This window comes from Ochotona curzoniae, unplaced genomic scaffold (assembly GCF_017591425.1).
Source record: "Ochotona curzoniae isolate NIBS_2020 unplaced genomic scaffold, NIBS_Ocur_1.0 contig_1, whole genome shotgun sequence".
Taxonomy (NCBI): Eukaryota; Metazoa; Chordata; class Mammalia; order Lagomorpha; family Ochotonidae; genus Ochotona; species Ochotona curzoniae.
In genome coordinates this window covers 27,372,754-27,391,717 of record NW_024464918.1, presented here as the reverse complement: position 1 = coordinate 27,391,717, position 18,964 = coordinate 27,372,754, and the positions used below count along the sequence as shown (strand labels likewise).

The 18,964-nt window shown below is 56.6% G+C and overlaps 2 protein-coding genes across 3 annotated transcripts; one reads left to right on the top strand and one right to left on the bottom strand.

Moving 5' to 3' along the window:
- Window positions 1–4,175: 4,175 nt before the first annotated feature.
- ARL10 (ADP ribosylation factor like GTPase 10) lies at window positions 4,176–9,233 on the top strand. Of its 2 annotated transcripts, none has more exons than XM_040976278.1 (4): window positions 4,176–4,394; window positions 5,004–5,202; window positions 7,321–7,496; window positions 8,256–9,233. In XM_040976278.1, the coding sequence occupies exons 1-4, from the start codon at window positions 4,212–4,214 to the stop codon at window positions 8,427–8,429; spliced, it is 732 nt and encodes a 243-aa protein (XP_040832212.1). In that variant the 5' UTR covers window positions 4,176–4,211; the 3' UTR covers window positions 8,430–9,233. The 2 variants fall into 2 exon arrangements, with proteins under 2 accessions (XP_040832212.1, XP_040832203.1); XM_040976269.1 differs by having other exon boundaries at window positions 4,998–5,202; window positions 8,256–9,232.
- A 3,679-nt stretch (window positions 9,234–12,912) lies between these two features.
- NOP16 (NOP16 nucleolar protein) lies at window positions 12,913–18,940 on the bottom strand. The gene is made up of 5 exons (XM_040976255.1): window positions 18,778–18,940; window positions 18,574–18,682; window positions 16,573–16,642; window positions 14,592–14,698; window positions 12,913–14,018 (listed from the first exon to the last, which is right to left on the bottom strand). Exons 1-5 carry the CDS (start codon window positions 18,882–18,884, stop codon window positions 13,878–13,880), a joined length of 534 nt encoding a protein of 177 aa, XP_040832189.1. The 5' UTR covers window positions 18,885–18,940; the 3' UTR covers window positions 12,913–13,877.
- Window positions 18,941–18,964: the final 24 nt, after the last annotated feature.

Sequence of the window (18,964 nt, the reverse complement as noted above, 5' to 3'; positions counted from 1 at the left end):
AGTTGTAGAACACAGGGGCAAGCTCCCCACTGGAGAGGAATTAGCAGCACCCAGCAGTGGGTTCCTTGGTTGATGGGCCTGTCTCCTCTCTCGGGAGTGGCTCTGTTGCTACAGGGGCTATTACAGCACGTAAGTGGCAGGACAAAGTTCAAAACAGATGTAATAAAAATAGAAGCCACAGGGTGGACAGCGCTGGTCAGCTGCTGCTGGCTCAGGAATACAGTGTTCACCCTCCACGCTCCGCTCTTGGTCACTCCTGCCAATGGATCCAGCTGCTAACAGCAGCTAACGGCAGGTGTCAGGAGACTGCAGATTCATCAGAGAGGAGAGGAAAAGGTGAAACAAAGACTGTGCCACAGAAAGTATGGGAAGGGTCCAGCACCATGGCTCAACTGGCTAATCCTCCAGCTTCCCTTCTCTTCCCTTTCCCTTCCCTTTTGACCCGGCTCTGCCCTGTCATCCTCCATCTTGTCCCTTTCCCCTGCCCTGGCATCCCCCCCATCCTGCCACCATGCAGGAGATGTGCCCCTTCTAGCTTTCTTCCTCTCTAGCCCCACTTCCGTTCCCTCCCTGTTGGAATAAAGGAACTCCGAAAGCACCCCACTGCATCTGAGATCTTGGCCGGCAGTAAACTTATCCTAAAAAGAGGAGCTGGCTGTGGGAATAAGCTGCACGTAAGAACCGTAATAGCTGTAAGTGCGTTTAAAACCTAACACTGGGGATTAAGATATTCTCTTTGGAAATCACATAAAGCTTACAGGATCACCAACATTAAGTCCCTGTGTGGGCAGCACTCAACCAGGACACGTGAGACCCAGTGGGGAAGGGGGCAAAGCCGGTAGAGGAGCTGTGGAGGGCTCCCCTGCTGGACCACCACTCCCACTGGAGAGCATGAGAGTTGGAATGGGGGCAGACCAGACCAGGCAGGACTACAATCCTTTTGACCTCACGTGGGCTGGATCAGGGGAAAGCCAGGCTGGGTTGACTGTTCCTACTGGTGCATGCACAAGTCAGAGTGAGTGTGGGTTGGATGGGCTTTGCTGTAACATCAGCTGACAGATGCTGGCACAGGGGACAAATTCTGTCAAGTTTAATTCCAGAACCATGTGGAGAGTGCAAGATCTGGGAGTAAGAGTGGATCCAGTAGGGGAACAGTGGGCACCTCCCTCTTGAGTTGCCACTTCCACTGATGAACATGAGAATCAGGACTGGGGCAGACATGGCTAGACAGAGTGGCACCCCGCCAGCATGTGTGAGCTGGATAGTGGGAGTGGGGTGGTTGGATTAAACCAGGCTACAATGCCCATTGACATGTATGAGAGATGAATGGGACACGGGACAGACTGGACCAGTCTACCGTACATATGGAAACCAGGGAAGGGGCGGGCTTTGTAAGGGTTATTGTGGGTCGCTCCAGCAAGGCTGCAGCTCCCGCTAGTATACATGAAGGCTGAGTGTGCAGTGGGCAGGATCGGGCTGGGCTGCAACACCCATTGGTTTGTGTAGAAGACACGGCTGGACACAGAACTGACCCAGCAGTTGCAACCACCAGCATGTACATAAGCTGGTTGGGGCAATGGACTGTGCCGGACCCTGCATTTGCAAGCACACACAGAAATTAGGACTGGGATCACCTCAGATGAAGTTTCTTTGGGAATCCCCCCAACCAAATCGCTGGACTCAGAACCCCAACCATGAAGAGAATTGCGGGTTCCATGGTCTGAACATGGAGTGCAAATATCAGAGCTGAGCCTCCTCAGTGGCTCAGACAGAGCAGTGGACAGCGTACCCAGGTGCACATGGAAAATTTGGCAGCACATTGGAGCCTGCAGAGGACACTTGGTACCATGATAGATGACAGGACAAATCGATCAACTACCCCAGCCAAGTGTCGACGGTGAGCAACTGGGCAAACAGAGACTCTAAGGTGGACTGGGTCAACCAGCAGATTCTGGAGAGATTTCATCGTGCTTGGAGTGGCGAGATCAGCAGTGATTCAGGACTGTTTGAACCATCGCAACCTCATGAGCAGGACCCTCAGAGATGCCCCACATCGGGGACCCGAGGGTGGTGCCTGGTGGCGGCCCTCCATCCCAGGGTGTGCAGGTGGTTGGGAGGCTGGGTGTGGCTTCTCCCCTACTCTCCCCCACTCCCCCAAATACAGGAAGGGAGAAAAGAGAATGTGGAAATGGTGATCTCACCCACCTTCCAGTAACCCTTGACCCTAATCACCCTAATCTACCATGTAAATATCATCAAAAATAAAAATATATTTTAAAAAGTCCCTGTTCATTTTTTTCTAAAGATTTATTTATTTTTATTGCAAAGTCAGATATATAGAGAGGAGGACAGAGAGGAAGATCTTCCATCCAATAATTCACTCCCTAAGTGAGAGCAACGGCTGGGTCTGTGCCAATCCAAACCAGGATCCAGGAACTTCTTCCGGGTATCCTACACAGGTGCAGGGTCCCAAAGCCTTGGGCCGTCCTCTATTGCTTTCCCAGGCCACAAGCAGGGAGCTGGATGGGAAGTGGAGCTGCCAGGATTAGAACCGGTGCCCAAATGGGATCCCGGGGCATTCAAGGCGAGGACTTTAGCCGCTTGGCCACGCCGCCGGGCCCTGTATGTGTCTTTTCTAATGGCAAAGCTCTAGATTAATTCGTGGGTGCTTAACTTTCCTCTTTAGAGGCCCTGAGTCCCATCCACATCATGAAGTGGATCCTGCAGGGTCTCTCAACTAGTGCACCTGCCAGGTTGCAATGTGCTTTATTTATTTTATTTACTTATTTATTTTAAGATTTATTCATTTTTATTGGAAAGGCTGATGTACAGAGAGAAAGAGAGACAGAGAGAAAGAACTTCCAACCAATTATTCACTCCCCAAGTGGCTGCAACAGCTGTAGCTGAACCCATCTGAAGCCAGGAGCCAGAAACCTCCTCCAAGTCTCCCACACAGGTGCAGGATCGCAAGGCTTTGAGCTCTCCCCGGCTGCTCTCTCAGGCCAAAAAAGCAGGGAGCTGGATGGGAAGCAGAGCTGCTGGGATTGGAACCGGCACCCATATGGGATCCTGGCGCATTCAGGGCGAGGACCCTAGCCACCAGGCCACCACGCTGGGCCCCCATATAGGATCTTGGTGCATAAAAGTCGAGCATTTTAGCTGGTAGGCTATCGCGACTAGCCATGAATGTGCAGAGCAAGAGAGCGATGGGTGCATGAACACCAGTTCAAGTCCCAGCTGCTCCACTTCTGATCCAGCTCCCTGCTAACGTGGCTGGGAAGTGATGGAAGATGACCCAAGTGGTTGAGCTTCCTGCACCCCCAAGAGAGACCCAGATGAAGCTCTCGCCTCTGGCCCTTGTGGCCATTTGAGGTCATTTGAAGAGCGAAGCAGTAGATGTCGTTTTTGTTGTTGTTTAAAGATACCTAGACAAAAAAGCAAAGGGGAGAGGATTGGAGGATGGACTGGAACCCAAGGAGAAGGGGCGGGTCTAGCCCCCACTGCCTGCCTTGGCTGCCTCCCCGTTTCTGTCTCAGAAGGCTGTGCCTTAGGCCCTTGCTCCTGGTCCTCCTTGCTGCTGTGGAAGCGTCGCAGCCAGTGGTGTTGTTCCCATTCTGACTCCAGCCTGCACCTGCCGCTCCATCAGTGCGCGTGGGACTGGCACCTGAGAGTAGCACAGCCCTGCAACGCAGGAGGAAGGCAGAGGCAGCAGGCTCTCAGAAACGGAGTTAGGATCCTGCCTCTGCCACGCCACAGCCTTCTTGCTTCGATTTCCTCCCTTGCGGTCCACAGGAGGTGGCTCGCTAGGATTCGAACGCAGGCTACTCTACACTGTGGCGCCACCTTGGGCCGATTACTTCATCTCTGAGCCTCCGTTTCCCCTTTTGCAACAACACGTGGTTGCTTGTGAGGGCTAACCCAGAACATCCATGGGCTAACCTTGGACACTCCACAAGGGGTAAGGAGATAGCGCCTTCTCCCGTCTGCCCCCCCAGTCACCTGCACCGGGCCTTGGGGAGCGGGAGGTCCCTCGGTGGCGGGGTCGCGGGCCGACTGTCGCGACAGCGGCGGTGCATTGTGGGGCTTGTAGTGCCGGGGCCGGGGCTGGGTGGGTGGGCGCGGCCGCGGCAGGCGCAGTGGGGCCATCTTCGGCGGCCGGCCGGACGAGCTCGGCCAGTGCAACCCTGCGCCAGCTCCCTGCACCCGGCCCCATGGCGCCGCGGCCGCTGGGCCCCTTGGTGCTGGCGCTGGGTGGCGCGGCGGCCGTGCTCGGCTCGCTGTTCTTCATCCTCTGGAAGGCCTACTTCGGCCGCGGGCGGCAGCGGCGCTGGGACCAGGGCGAGGCCTGGTGGGGCGCCGAGCCGGCCCGCCTCCCCGAATGGGACGAGTGGGAAGTGAGTATCGGGCCCGTCGAGGGGGCGCGCGCAGCCGCGGGGTGTCACCGCGGGACGCGGAGCGCCGGGAGGGCGCTGGGGACAGGGCGCTGGGCGGCCCCCAGCACGCAGGCCCCCGGGGCAGGTGAGCACGCGGTGGGCGGCGGGGCTCCGGACCCCGGGCCCGGGTGAGCGTGCTTGGGTGTGTGATGCCGCCCTCCGAATGCGGCGGGACTCAGCCGCGAACCCGTGCCAGAGAAGGAAGGGCGCGGCTAGGGAAGAGTGATTGCCGGGTCCGGCTGAGGCCAGCTCAGCGGTTGCGCAGTGCACGTGGTGGTGCAGTCCTCTGGGAGGCCAGGAGGGAACCCCAGCGTACCCCTTTCTCGGATTTCGGGGTACCCCTGCGCCAGGGAGTTTGCAAAAGTTGTGGCTCCGGACAAGCTGGCATGTGGGAAGGGTGTGGAATCCAAGGCTTCCCGTGGCAGCACTCCTCCCACTGCCCCAAGCCAGGCCGCCCTGCCCGCGCCCGCACTGGTGGAAGGCCGGCACAGGTGGCATGTTCTCTCTGGGAGGGTCGGGTGGGAGGATCGTGGGCCGCTCGCAGCCTGCCCCCTGTGCCCGCAGCCCGAGGACGAAGACGAGGAGGAGGAGCCGGCGCTGGAGGAGCTGGAGCAGCGCGAGGTGCTGGTGCTGGGCCTGGATGGCTCGGGCAAAAGCACATTCCTGCGTGTGCTGACCGGGAAGCCACCGCTCGAAGGCCACATCCCCACGTGGGGCTTCAACTCGGTGCGGCTGCCCACCAAGGACTTCCAGGTGGACCTGCTGGAGAGTGAGTGGACGCCCCCATTCCCTGGGGCCTGGAGCTTTTGAAGGCGGCAAGGGCATGGACAATAAGCTTAAGTACAACACCCTTCCCTCCACCCCGCCAGGAGCTCCTTCCTGGGGGGAGGAAACCACGCCCCAGCTGGCGCCCTGACTGCCTCCGCCCCTCCCACCCCAGCCGTGAAGGACCCTGCTATGTTGCCTGTCTCAACATGCCCTTTGCTCCACCCACTGTTCCCTTGGTCTGAAAAATCCTTCTTTCCTTGATGCCTTGCAAGATTTGGTTCTAAGCAGGCCTGTCACCTCACGCCCTGCCTGACTCCCAGGCTAGATCCAGGACCACCCTAGGCACTGCTGGAGTGGCAGAGCTTGCCCATGCCGCCCTATGCCTCCCGCTAGATCATGTGTGCCCTGGGCCGCCTCTGAGTTAGCCCCCTTGGGAGAGCTGGATGAATGGGGCATAGGGATACGGGGTCTGTCCGAGTTCCCTACCAGCCCAAGATCTATGCTTCTTGGAGTTTAGCAGAGCTGGCAAGAGAAGGCGTTGCAGGAGCAGGTGTCAGACCACAAAGGTTGGGTTGAGTGACAACTGCTGGCCCCCGTGGACTTGTGGCTGTGGTCTTCAGCGCTTGCCTGCCTGCTGCCCGGCCGCAGCGGGAGCCTGTCTCCTGCAGGATTCTGACCCCTTCAGCAAGCTTTCTCTGCCTTCTCGAGGCAAGAGCTCGGGTCAGGTGGGAACTCTGCCTGGTAGAAAAAAAATAGCCCTGCCGCCCCAGCCCCAGCCCCAGGAAACAGGGATGGATGTTGGCTTGTTAGCTAAAGGTCTCCAGGATCAAAAATGCGAGGAGGGTCGCTGAGTCTTGAGTCACAGGCACCTCTCCCTGCAGGCCTGGGGGTTTCCCGTCCCCTCTGTGGTCCCCTGCAGGGCCTGGCCTGGGGCCCTGCGTGGATGAGTGCCTGGAGGAGTAAGCTCAGCATCCAGGTGATGCTTTTCTTCCCCTCCTGTGCAGTTAGCAGCTGGCTCTGTCCACTTGCTGCCTGCCCAGGCGCTGTGACCTCTCCTCCCTGGACACCCCTCGTCTGTCTCCAGGCTGAGAGATCTCTTTGCGAAGTCGGCAGCAGAGCGTGTTCCTTCTTGCATCACGCACGAGGCTCTCCCCAACCTGCCAGTGCTCTTTGGGGACCATGTGGCCCAGCGCTGGCCAGCCCTGCTGCCTTCGCCCTCCTCTGGTGCCTCAGCTGCCACCTCAGCCTTCGAGCTGTTTCTAGGGCATCTTGAACTTGCCCTTCCCCTCTACCTGCACTTAGTTTTTGTAAGCTCAGCCCCTGTCCACCTCGGGGGACACCATTCCAGTCCAGCCAATCCAAAGCCCCCATCTCTGTTTCTCTCTGCTTGCTTCCTCCTTGACTGAGTGGTGTTGGTACTGCCCTGTCCATGCCACCAGGGAGGGACCACCTTGACAGAAGGCCCTGCACACCCAGCTCATCTTTGCATCCCTGGCCCCCGGTCAGTGGTTGGCATCTAGCAGGCACTCCATCAGTGTTTGATGATCGTCTGCTGAGTGCCGGCCATTTGAGGGGTTCAGAGAGGAGGGTGCCTCTGGCTCTGAGTCCACACGTGTCAGGGTGACCACAAGCCTGAGCTCCAGGCTGACTCTTGTGGGCAGCCACGTGTTGGGAGGTTCAAGTGGCATGTGCAAGACACCAGAAGGCTAGGAGAAGTGGACTGAAGCAGGGCTGGGTATCATCAGTAGGCCAGGTGTCCTCGGACCATGGTCATCGCTGAGTAGAGGAAGCTAGGGCCTTGGTAAGAAGTGAGGCAGCCCAGGAGAGAGAACTGAGGGTTCCCCCATCACCCAGCTGTATGTCATTCCTCTGAAAGGCACCCTGCTTATGGAACCTGAGGTGTGGCACCTGTTGGGTGAGCAGGTAAGATGCCATTGGAAGGTAGCAGTTCACCCTAGGACACCCAGATAAACCTGGCCTCCTGGGCCATGGAACCTGCAGTCCTTTTTCTGCCCCCTGGCTGGGGGACGTTGGGAAGCTGGCAGTAGGTTGTGGTTGGGACTGTGGGTCGAGAGCCAGGTCGCAGCAGAGCCCTGAGCCGGCCCTGGCCTCTCCCCAGTTGGTGGCAACCAAAACCTGCGCTTCTACTGGAAGGAGTTTGTGAACGAGGTGGACGTGCTGGTGTTCATGGTGGACTCGGCAGACCGGCTGCGGCTGCCCTGGGCCCGTCAGGAACTACACAAGCTGCTGGACAAGGACCCTGACCTGCCTGTCGTCGTGGTGGCTAACAAGCAGGTGAGTGTCACAGGAGCCTAGCCCCAGCCGAGTTGGTCGGCTGCTCGCAGAGGCCTGGGTGTCGCCCTGGGAGTTCGGTTAAGGTCCACCTTGTCTGTGCTCCTTCCTGTTCCTCTGCCTGCCTTCCTCTGCAGAGAGGAGAAAGTATCAGATATATGTCAGATGTGGTGGGTTTTTTAATGATTTATTTATTTTTATTGGAAAGGCTGATGTACAGGGAGGAGAAATAGAGAGGAAGATCTTCCGTCCGATGATTCACTCCCCAATTGACAACAACAGCCAGTGCTGTGCCGATCCGAAGCCAGGAGCCAGGGTGCAGGGTCCCAAGGCTTTGGACCATCCTCCACTGCTTTCCCAGGCCACAAGCAGGGAGCTGGATGGGATTAGAACCAGTGCCCATATGGGATCCCGGCACATTCAAGATGAGGACTTTAGCTGCTAAGCCACAGTGCTGGGCCCCAGATGTGGTTTTGACTAGCATTTCTTCCTGGGCTTCTGTTGACCCTACAAAGTCCTACAAGGGGAACCATCCCCATTTTGCATTTACTCGTGGCCACTGTGGCTTCGAGAGCTCACCTCCAAAAAGAGGTGAAAGTCAGAGATAAGGAGGGTCTGGAGCCTGGAGGGACCGTCCTGAGGCAGCCCTCTGTTAACAGGGTTTCTGAGACAGCCAAAGATGGTCTGTCTCACCGGGACGGGCTGGGAGGAGCATGCTGTGGGCTGTTACAACTCTAGACCAGCTGCTGTATTTCACTCCAGGACCTGAGCGAGGCCATGAGCGTGGTGGAGCTGCAGCAGGAGCTGGGCCTGCAAGGTGTCGATACACAACGGGAAGTTTTCCTCTTGGCAGCCAGTGTAGCTCCGGCAGACCCTAGCTTCGAAAATCCTGGCACCGTGCACATCTGGAAACTGCTCCTGGAGCTTCTCTCCTAGGCTGGAGCCCACCCACCTGCTCCCCCCTACCCAGCCCTGGGGACCACACGTCAGCTGCTGCTGTTTCTGCTTCTTCATCACCAGCTCGGCCGGGAGCCTGGGAGCCCAGGACACTTTCCCTTCTTCTTTCCCTCCGCCAAGAGCAAGGCCAAGAACCACAGAGAGAAGCCCTCCTGCGGCCCTGAGGCTGAAGTAGGGCGATGAAGAAGCACAGCGCTGGGAGAGCAGAGTGCCTGGCTCGTTCTAGTTGCCAACACAGCTCAGCCTCCCGTTTGAGTTGCCCGCTGGGCTCCAGGCTCCCCACCTTGCAGGTCCCAGCAGTGGGAGAAGCAGCAGAGGTTGTCAGAAGGCCTCCTGGAGCCTGGAGGTCTCCTGGTTCTAGACCACGCCCTCCTGCTGCCTTCCTGCCTTCCCTCCCTCCCACCCGCGGGCAGGCTCTGGCCATCGCCGTGCAACGAGCCCTTGCTGCCAGTCCCGTACCACAGTCCTCCCTGCTCTGCCAAGTGGCTTGTGGCCTTCCTCTTGCCATCTCTGCCTCTCTGGCCCTAGGGCCGTCATCGCTCAAGGAAGGGAATTCCCATTTTCCCTTAACTTGGAAGAAATGTATTTCCCAGCAATGCTAGGAAGAACCCGAAGGCCCCAGCTGGGAGCTTTTGGGAGAGCTCCCCTGCTTCTCCTTGAGCCAAAGCCTGGCAGGTCCTGCCAGCCTCCCCGGCTACAGGAGTGAGGGGAGGCCACCCCGCCTTTGCACCCACCCTACCTGGAGACAAAGCTGCTGCCAGTTCCATGTTTACACGGAGTCCAGGGGAGAGGCAGGAGTGTGGGCTCAGCTGGGCTGGGCCTCGGGGCCATGTCTTCTTTCTTTATTTATTTATAAGAGGAAACGGGCTGCCATTCCAGGTGCTGTTTCTAGGTGCTGTTTTATCCAAGCCCCAGCTGACACAGAAAACGTGGGACTTGGAGGACAATTGTTTGCAAGCATGAATAATAATAAGCTAACCGACAGATGCCAGTAGAGACAGAGCAAGTGCCAGCTGCCTGCCCAAAGCCCCTGGGCCTTGTAGGCTTGGGTTGATCCCACACTGTCTCACACCTGTTCACATGAACAGTCCCGACTAAGAGGTACGCTTGTTGGATCAGCAATGACCTTGGGAGAGAAAATGTCCATTATGTCCCAAAGCGTGCAAATGCTGCTCCAATCCTGTGACTCCAGTCCACAGGTAGCAGGCCGCCAGCAGGGTGGACTAGCTGTTTTGGACCCGTGCAAGCCCCTCCATTGAAGGCCGAGTTGGACTGAATTCCTGGGGTTCTGTCCATGCACATCCCATCACTCCTGCGCTCGGCGGAAGGCCAGTGTGGCGGCGACAGTTCTCGTGGGTGCAGGCAGAAGGAGCCTTCTGTGGTGCCTGAGTAAATCGGGCACAGCAAGTGGGATGTTCCTTGAGGACAAGCTGGCCCACTGCATTGCTTTCTGAGGGTGGACGGCGTTCCACTGACCGCTGGCCCAGCATGCATCAGTTCCATACCGCGGCCAGTGCTGGGAGGTGCAGGGGTGGGGTGGGGTGAGCAGTTGTGCAATGCAGACGGGGAGTGTGCCCTGGGAGTGGGCTGTCGGTACAGCACATGGCATGGCTCTTGCCAGTTCACTTTCCGCAGCCAGAAGTGGGTATTCTGCTTTTCTATGACATGTTTAAGAGAATGACTTGGATTTTTAGAGTAGTGAGACTTTTTCGCGGCCAGCTTTTCCTTGTGTCCTCCGAAGGGTGGGCAGCCTTGTTGGGTGACTTCTGCCTTGTTCTCCTGTGTCCGAGGGTTACCTTGGGAACCAGCATTCCTTACGGAACGGGACCCTTTTTCCTAATGGAAACCTGCCTTTGTCTAATGAATACCATTATGTTGTACAATTTTCTAAGTCCCCAACAAGGGGAGGTAAACTTGGAAGAATAAAAAGTTTCACTATCTACCTGAGCTGCTTTTGTTGAAATTACTCTCAAGCCTCAAGCCAGTGGCACACTGGAGGCACGGGGCCTCCCTGAGTCTGCTGGTGGGGGTGGAACTGCACTGCTGGGTTGTCCCTCCACAGTGACAAACCAGCTGTCCACCCAGCCGCTCTACCTTGTACCACCAGACTGAGCAAAGGGGAGAGGCGGTAAGGCCCCATCTAGGCGCCTGGCGCTGTGCTGCTCTCACCTGCTCCTGGCAACCAGCCCAGCTTCCTAGAGTTGCCCATCTAAAGGAAGTCCCTGATCTGACCTCCCCATGCCAGCACAACAGCTGCCAGCCTTGCTAAGCCTGGGACACTTGGGGCTGGGCAGCTCTCAAGTCCCGAGATCACGGGAGGGAAGGTGGCAGTTCTGAGAGCAGGCAGCACCAGCTAGTGTCCACTCCATTTCACATGGGCACCTAGGCCCATACCCGCCACTTGGTCCCCGGGGCTTCTGTTCTGCAGGGCTGCCTCCCGAGAACCAAGCATGGCTGTCGGTCTCCGACTCTCTGACCTGCGGCCATCCCTTTGAGAAGAGGCCGCCCTGGCACAGTGTTAAGGCACTTGGGAAGCCTGGGGCAGGAAGACTCCCAAGAAGCCACCCTTCTCCCCCAACAAATAAAACAAACCAAACCAAGAAGCCACCCCAGGGAACTCCTGGCACCCGGAACTGCACGTCTGCGACTTGTCTGAGAAAGTATTGCTCAATTACTATAAGGCCCGGGAGGATGAAGTCAGCCTGTCACACCGCAGTTTCCCTGCTGGGCTGTAGATGAAAATCCGATGCCACTCTGCCCCAGGTCAAACACCAGACTCCCCAAAACCTTTTCCTCTCGCCTTGGGGAGCATTCTACTGCGCTCCTGCTCTGGCCCCGCTGCCGATTCTGGCCTGCGGTGCCCATCCTCCCACACCTGGCCCGCGGTTCTCTGATGTGGTGCCCTTGCAACTGATGTCCATTCACACAGCTTCAGGAGTAGGGGTTTTCAGGCTGGCACTGTGGTGTAGCTGGCTAAGCCACAGCATCCAGTGTAGACATCCCATCTGGACGCTGGTTCGAGTTCTGGTTGCTCCATTTTGGATCAAGTTCCCTGATGATGCACCTAAGAAGTAGAGAATGGGACCCGGCGTGGTAGCCTAGCAGCTAAAGTCCTCACCTTGAACGCACCAGGATCCCATATGAGCACTGGTTCTAATCCCAGCAGCCCCACTTCCCATCCAGCTCCCTGCTTGTGGCCTGGGAAGGCAGTGGAAGACGGCACAAAGCCTTGGGACCCTGCACCTGCATGGGAGACCTGGAGGATGTTCCTGGTTCCTGGCTCCAGATCAGCTCAGCTCCGACTGTTGCAGTAACTTGGGGAGTGAATTATCAGACATAAGATCTTCCTTTCTGTCTCTCCTCCTCTCTGTATATCTGACTTTGCAATGAAAATAAATAAAATCTTTAAAAAAAGAAGGAGAATGGCTCCAGTACTTGGGCCCCTTGCACTCACTGTGGGAGACCCAGATACTTCAGCCCTTGGAGAGGAGGGGGGAATCCCCATACCTACAAAATTATATCATGGAAAATAATTGAAAATATATATACAAAGATTTATTTATTTATTTATTTGAAAGGCAGATTTTACACTGAGGAGAGTCTTCCATTGCTGGTTTACTCCCTAAACAGCTATAATGATTAGAGCCGAGTCAACCTAAGTCAGGAGCCTGGAGCACCTTTCTAGGTTTCCCACCTGGGTGCAGGGTCCCGAGGCTTTGGGCTGTCCTCTGCGGCTTTCCCAGGCCGCAAGCAGGGAGCTGGATTGAAGTGGAGCAGCTGGGATTCAAACCAGTGCCTACATGGGATGTCAACACTGCAGGAGAGAGGATTGGCCTGCTATGCCACTGTGATGGCCACTGATGGACTTGCTAACGACAGCCATTCCACACGCCTTGGCCCAGCACAGGCCTTGGCCTAGTCTCTGCATTCCAGACAAGAGCTCTGGGCTCAAGCTTAGTCTAGCAAATAGCAAGCAAATGAAAAGGAATGTTTGCAGTAGCGACGGTACTGCTGCAGGAATGTATGGGGTGGGGTGGCAACTGCAGACCGCCGCGGGGGCGGGGAAGGAATGCTGTACTCTCAGCACCTGAGCTGGGTCAACAAGGGGACGGCACAGTCCAGGTCCTGAGAGTGGACTTCTGTGCAAGGACACAAAACAGAGCTGGGGCGCCAGCCAGCCACTGCTGGGGCGCCAGCCTGGGTTCTGGCAGCCTGCCCCGACTGTGGGCAGTGAGCTGCTTGCGGGGGCCTCAAGAGAGGACAGCCAGAAGGCCTCGCTTTGCTGGACAAGAGCCTGGGCCACAAACCCCAGAGGCATCACCCCAGCCTGGCTTCCTGCCTGTGGAAAGGTAAAACCCCACGTCCCACAGGGTTTCACACCAAACGCAAGCCCTCCTTTTCAATGAGAAGGGACAGAATACAGGTGCTTACGGGAGAAACTTTGTGAATGAGTCTTTGCTTGTTTTTATATAAAGACTTTATTTGAAACACTTACAGGAAATAAAAAGATCTTCCATTTGCTGGCTCACTTCCCAGCTGGCCACAATGGCCAAGATCAGATCAAACCGGAGCCAGGAACCAAGAGCTTCTTCTGGGTTTCCTATGCGGGCACACAGCTCAGGCACTTGGACCATTCTCTGCAGCTTTCCCAGGCCATTAGCAGAGAGCTGGATCAGAAGTGGAGCAGCCATCCATGCAGGATGTTGGTGTGATAGGCGGCAGCTTAACCTGTTGAGCCGTAGTGCTGGCCCCAGAACAGGGTTTTTGTGTAACCATTTCAGGGATAAAATGCCTACTGTGCACCCTGCCTGTAATACTGCTCCCCAGAAGGACAGCCATGCTATGTGGAGCTCAGGGCTCAGGACACACCAGGGTGACACCCAGCAGCCCACGAGTCCCAGAGGAAGGAGGCAAGGAGGGCCTCAGCCCCACCTCAGGCGGCACGAAGCAGAGGTGGCAGGCTGCATGGAGAGCACTCAGTGGGTCACCCTCCTCACCCTCTGGCAGCCCCCTGGCCAGCGGCCAGGTTCTGGCACGCTTTGTAGAAGAGTCAATAGAAGCGACACCTGCTGGCACGACTAGATGGCCTCTGCCATGCAGGGGAGCCACAGGGCTTGGCTGACAGGGACAAGTAGAAAACCATCAGCAAAGTCAAGGTCCTTGTTTTATTATGAGACAGACTACACTCAAACCACCCACTCTGAAAGCGGCTCTCCTGGCTTTCCCGTGAGTACCAGAACAAACTGGAGCCTTTGAGAACAGCTCCTTTCCCAGAAGAAATTATGTGTGTGTGTCCATGTGTGTGTGTCCCTCAGATTCCACGGGCTGTGGCAGCCGCATCCAAACCTGCACACCGTTCCCCGATGGCCTTACTCCGGCATCACCGGGCCAGCAAGAAACCCCGGCCCAGGGGCAGGTGTAAAGCAGTCACTCAGTGTCCATCTTCTTCGGCAAGGAATCAACGAAGGCTTGCCACTCCTCTGGGTAAAAACGTTTATAGACGTTGATCTTGTTCCGAATCTGCTTTGGGGTGTCCTGATAGTAATTTTTCTCATCCCGGGCCATGGCCTGCGGAGGGAGAAGATGGCACCAAGGGATGACGAAGGGCTTCACAGGCCAGGGTGCAAATCCCAGCCCTGCTGCCCTGAGCCGCACGAGCCATTTCCCGTCCCTGCGGTTCCAATTCCTCACTTCCAAAGACAGGGTTTGTGTGGAGTCCCTCTGCACCGAGGGGCCAGGGAAATGGGCAAAGACATTCTTTGGGGTCAGCAGGCCTGCCAGTCCAGAGGGCAGGTGTGAGCGGGCCCAGCTGAAGAGCGTGTACCCCACCCACAACTGGCCAACTGTGCCCAGGGAAGCTACTAAGGCCAGGGCTTTCCATTTCAAAAGGAGCCAAAATTATGGTCTCTCATTTGAGCCTTCCAGAATAAAAATGGTGAGCAGCTGCATGACAGCATGCGAGCCCACCGCATCTGAGTGGGCATCAGGATGCAGGCCGTGCTGCTCCGCCCCTCCCCGCCGTAAACACGCTGGGACCCAGGTCCTAGACTCCCTCTCACTCCACTTTAGTCTCAGCAAACGGAGCAGGCGAGCGTGCACCTCACCAGCCAGCCCCGGGGATCTTCCCACCCGGCCACTCACCTTGTAGTCCTCCCCGTGGTTCTCCACCATGTAGCGCACGTAGTCTATGAGGTCCCGAGAGAGCGTATTTCCCTTTTTCTCTGGGAGGCTGGCTTCTGCCTCCAGCTCTTTGGGTGGGAGAGAAGCCGGGGTCAGAGAATGAAGCTTTGCATGTCCAATCACCCTTCACCCAACCAGCCAGGGGTCTTAGGTCTCCTCAATCTTTGAAGCTGTTGCTGGAACATTCCATAGCAGCCCCTGGGATCCCAGGCACTGTCTCTCTTATGACTCAACCATCTCTCCGCGTAGTAAGTACCTTTAGAGTGAGTCACCTGTCTCCCAGCCTCAGAGGGGTTTAAAAGGAAGATGCCCAAGTTAGAATCCCTCCTCAGTGTCAAGCCCTGGAGACAGAGAGGAGACACCTGCCAGGGACCCGTTGCAGATGCCGTGCCGCTCAGAGAGCCCCTCTGCCTTCAGGATTCCAACACAGCCAACGTGAACCCTGACAGGCATGGGGAATGAAGCTGGACCTTCCTCTTCATGTGAAGGAACAACTCAGGCTGTGGGGCCAAAAGTGGTCCACTTTAAATAAAGATTTACTTTAGATTTCAAAGTCAGCCACACAGAGGACAGACAGGCAGATCTTCCATTCCCTGGCTCACCCCCCAAACGGCGGGGAGCCAGGAGCCTCAAGCCTCATTTAGGTCTCCCGTGTGGACAGCAGGGGCCAAATACTTGGATCATCCTCTACTGCTTTCCCAGGCCACAGGCAGGGAACTGGATGGGGAGAGGAGCAGCCAGTGGCCTTACGTGCTACGCCACAACGCCAGTCCTTACTTTGCAGCCTGGCTCAGTCCCAGCCGTGTGACTGCTGGGGTGTGAACCAGCAGGTGGAAGATGTCAACCTCTCACTCTCTCTGCCTTTCAAGTAAAGAAATCCTTTGAAATTGAGTAAATAGATGAAATGGGTAGGCCGGTGAGGGCACGTGGCACAGGAGGAAAACACATACCACCTCAGCCTGAGCCTTCCAGGTTGAGTGCTGGCCAGTCCACTTCTGACCAGGTTCCTGCTGATGCGCGTCCCAGCGGGCACCAACAGATGGCTCAAGGAGTCGGAGCCCTGCTACCCACGTGGGAGAGCCAGCGTGCGCTCCAGGTGCCAGGCCTCAGACCAGCCCTGTTGCGGGCATTTGAGAAATGAAACAACAGAAGGAAGAAAGACAACAAGATGTTTTCAAATCCTTGTGGTTACGATGGCAAAGTGTATGTACTTTTTTAACTACAGCTGAATTCTCCTTGATCATATAATAAGTACACACGGCTTTGTTCTCGCGAGAACCACTGACACGGACTAAAGACAGGAACTCAATGACCTCATATCAGGTGTCTGGTTATGCACAATCCTTCACCAGCAAGTCAGAGGAAGGGGGCGTGGAAACTTCTGGAGTGTTCTTCCTGCCTTCCTGAAAGGTTTACTCTTCTAACATCGTTAAGTTCTACCCGTGTAGAACTTCATGTTAAGTTCTTAACATTCCACTGAAAATGGCCTGGCCAAGATGGTCAAGGACACAGCGGCTTTGGGGTTCTGATTTTTGTTTGTTTTCGGCCAAGAATGTTTTGCTATCTGAAAGGCAGGACAACAGAGAGGGGGGAGAGACAGAGAGCCATCTTCCACATACTGGTTCATTCCCTAAACAGCCAAGTCTGGGCCTGATCACAGCCAGCAGCCAAGGACTCCATCTGGGTCTCCCACATGGCTGACAGGGGTCCACGCACTTGGGCCCACCACGTGCTGCCTTCCCAGGCACCTGTGCAGGAAGCCGGATTGGAAGTGGAGCATCCAGGACCTGAATGGGCACTCCAATGCAGAATGCAAGCATGGATAGTCCATGGCCACAACCCCAGCTTTCCTTCCCCTAGGAACCTGTGCGTCGGTGTGTAAGGACAGACACCCAAGGGCTAATTCCAGCTCTGGCACGGCAGAGTGGTGACCCACACCTACCATTCAGCACGTACGGCTTCCGTACAAGCTCCTGGGGCCTCATCTCACCATCCACTGCCATGGCCTTCATCTGCAGAGAATAGAACACGTAAGGGCAGAGGACAGAGAAGGTCAACCAAGGAGAAAGAGAAAGATCCTCCATCCACTGGTTCACTCCCCAAGTAGTCACAACAGCCGGAGCTGCACCAATCCAAAGCCAGGAGCGAGAAGCGTCTTCTGGGTCTCCCACGCAGAGATTCCAAGGCCCTGGGCTATCCTCTGCTGCTTTCCTAGGCCACAAACTTAGAAAAGTGGAGCAATCGGGACAGGAACCAGCACGCACATGGCATCCCAGCACAGGCAAGGCGAGGACCCGAGTCACTAGGCTATTGTGCCGGGCCCAAAGACCAAGTTTTAAAGACTCCTGTATCCTAACACAACTATATCACCCACAAGAATCCCTGCCCAGGTCAGGACTGGACTTCTGGCACTGTGGTACGGGAGGCCGAGCCTCTGCCTACAGCACCATCTTCCCATGTGGGAACTGATTCAAGTCCTGACTGCTCTGCTTCCAACCCAGTTCCCTGCCAATGCGCCTGAGAAAGCGGCAGCAGACTGTCCAAGGACTTAAACTCGGGGTCACCTGCGTGGGAGGCCCAGATGGAGTCTGGGCTGCTGGCTTCAGCCTGGCCTCGTGAGTTTTGGGGCCATTTAGGGAGTAAACCAGCAAGTGGAACACCTTTCCCTCTGCTTCTGACTCTGCCTTTCAAAATAAATAACCCTTAAAAAGAAAAAAAAAATGCATTCAGCAAGCCCATTTATTATTTATCAATTGAGCACTGTCGCATCCTGAACACTCTAGATTTGGCAGAAAGCAAAAACTTGTTGTCACCAAGGTGATCACATTGGGAAGCAGATAATAAACACAAGGAGAGCCCGGCACGATAGCCTAGCGGTTTAAATTCCTGCCTTGTACACTCTGGGATCCCATATGGGCACTGGCTTTTGTCCCGGCAGCTTACTTCCATCCAGCTCCCTGCTTGTGGCCTGGGAAAACAGGCATGGACAACCCATGTACCAGGTACTTAGGACCCTGTACTGCGTGGGAAACCTGGAAAAGGCTCTGGGCTCCTGGCTTTGGATCTGTGCAGCTCTGGCAGTTGTGGCTGCTTAGGGAGTAAATCAATGAACAGAAGATCTTCCTCTCTGTATATTAGACTTTGCAACAAAAGTAAATAAATAAACACAAGGAAATATATGCTGTAATAAACCGTCAGGTGCTAACAAACGCTAGGATTCAGAGCAGGGAAAGGATTCTAAATGAGAAAGGGTCATATTTTTGCAGCTTTGGAAAGATGGTCCAGAGGGAAAAGAAAGACTGCTCAGAAAATATCGCGCTAGGGAAGGCTCACACCAAAACGAAGTCAGCAAAGAGCCTAAACCCCAAAGGGTCCTTCCTAGAGATGGCAAGGAACTTACACAGGTTCACTTCAGGAGCATAAGACTCGGTGAGAGAGCGAAAAGGGGCCATTCCTGCCCAGGCCGTGTGCTGTGCGGGGGTGTGGAGGGCGATGGCAGGGGGAGGGAGGGACCCCCGAGGAGGAGCTTGTCCCCAGCCCGGGAAAGGACCCCGAGGAGGAGCAGGGCAATGGCAGAGGGAGGGACCCCCGAGGAGGAACAGGGCGATGGCAGAGGGAGGGACCCCTGAGGAGGAGCAGGGTGATGGCAGAGGGAGGGACCCCCGAGGAGGAGCAGGGCGATGGCAGAGGGAGGGAGGGACCCCCGAGGAGGAGCAGGGTGATGGCAGAGGGAGGGACCCCCGAGGAGGAGCAGGGCGATGGCAGAGGGAGGGAGGGACCCCTGAGGAGGAGCAGGGTGATGGCAGAGGGAGGGACCCCCGAGGAGGAGCAGGACGATGGCAGAGGGAGGGACCCCCGAGGCAGCCGAGGAGGAGCAGGTCCCCAGCCCGGAGTGAGGCGCGAGGGAGCGGGCAAGGACTGCAGCGCGCAGGCTGGCCACTACCTGTCTCTTGCGGAAGGGCACCGCCTTGTTGGGGTCCATGGCCAAGCCCATCTCGGCCAGGTTCTGCCGCACCGACTTGGTATGGTCCCAGGCATGTCGGATGTGAGAGCTACGGACAGAGGGAGACGAGAGAACAGAGGTGGCGGCGCAGTCCTCCCGCGGGCTGTCCCAGCCCAGCCGGCTCCCGAACGCCCGGCCCCTCACCACTCGATCCGTGGCGCCGCTTTCCGACGGGCATTCCGGTTCAGACGCTTTCGGTTGACGTTGTAACCGAACTTCTGCCTCCTGGTCTTGCCCTTGGCCTTGGGCATCGCGCTCGCTGACCACCGCACCGGTATCACACTCACAACCGCGTGGGGACACACTCCTTCCGGCGGGCGGCGCAAGGCTT

What these genes read in the sequence shown, in the direction of transcription:
- ARL10 (XM_040976269.1), top strand. Translation starts at nt 4,212, where the DNA reads ATGGCGCCGCGGCCGCTGGGCCCCTTGGTGCTGGCGCTGGGTGGCGCG. An exon ending in CCAGGTGGACCTGCTGGAGA is followed by an intron (nt 5,203 to 7,320) that starts GTGAGTGGACGC and finishes GCCTCTCCCCAG; the next exon opens with TTGGTGGCAACCAAAACCTG. An exon ending in TCGTGGTGGCTAACAAGCAG is followed by an intron (nt 7,497 to 8,255) that starts GTGAGTGTCACA and finishes ATTTCACTCCAG; the next exon opens with GACCTGAGCGAGGCCATGAG.
- NOP16 (XM_040976255.1), bottom strand. Translation starts at nt 18,884, where the DNA reads ATGCCCAAGGCCAAGGGCAAGACCAGGAGGCAGAAGTTCGGTTACAAC. An exon ending in GCGGCGCCACGGATCGAGTG is followed by an intron (nt 18,683 to 18,777) that starts GTGAGGGGCCGG and finishes CTCTGTCCGTAG; the next exon opens with CTCTCACATCCGACATGCCT. An exon ending in ACCACGGGGAGGACTACAAG is followed by an intron (nt 14,019 to 14,591) that starts GTGAGTGGCCGG and finishes CTCCCTCCGCAG; the next exon opens with GCCATGGCCCGGGATGAGAA.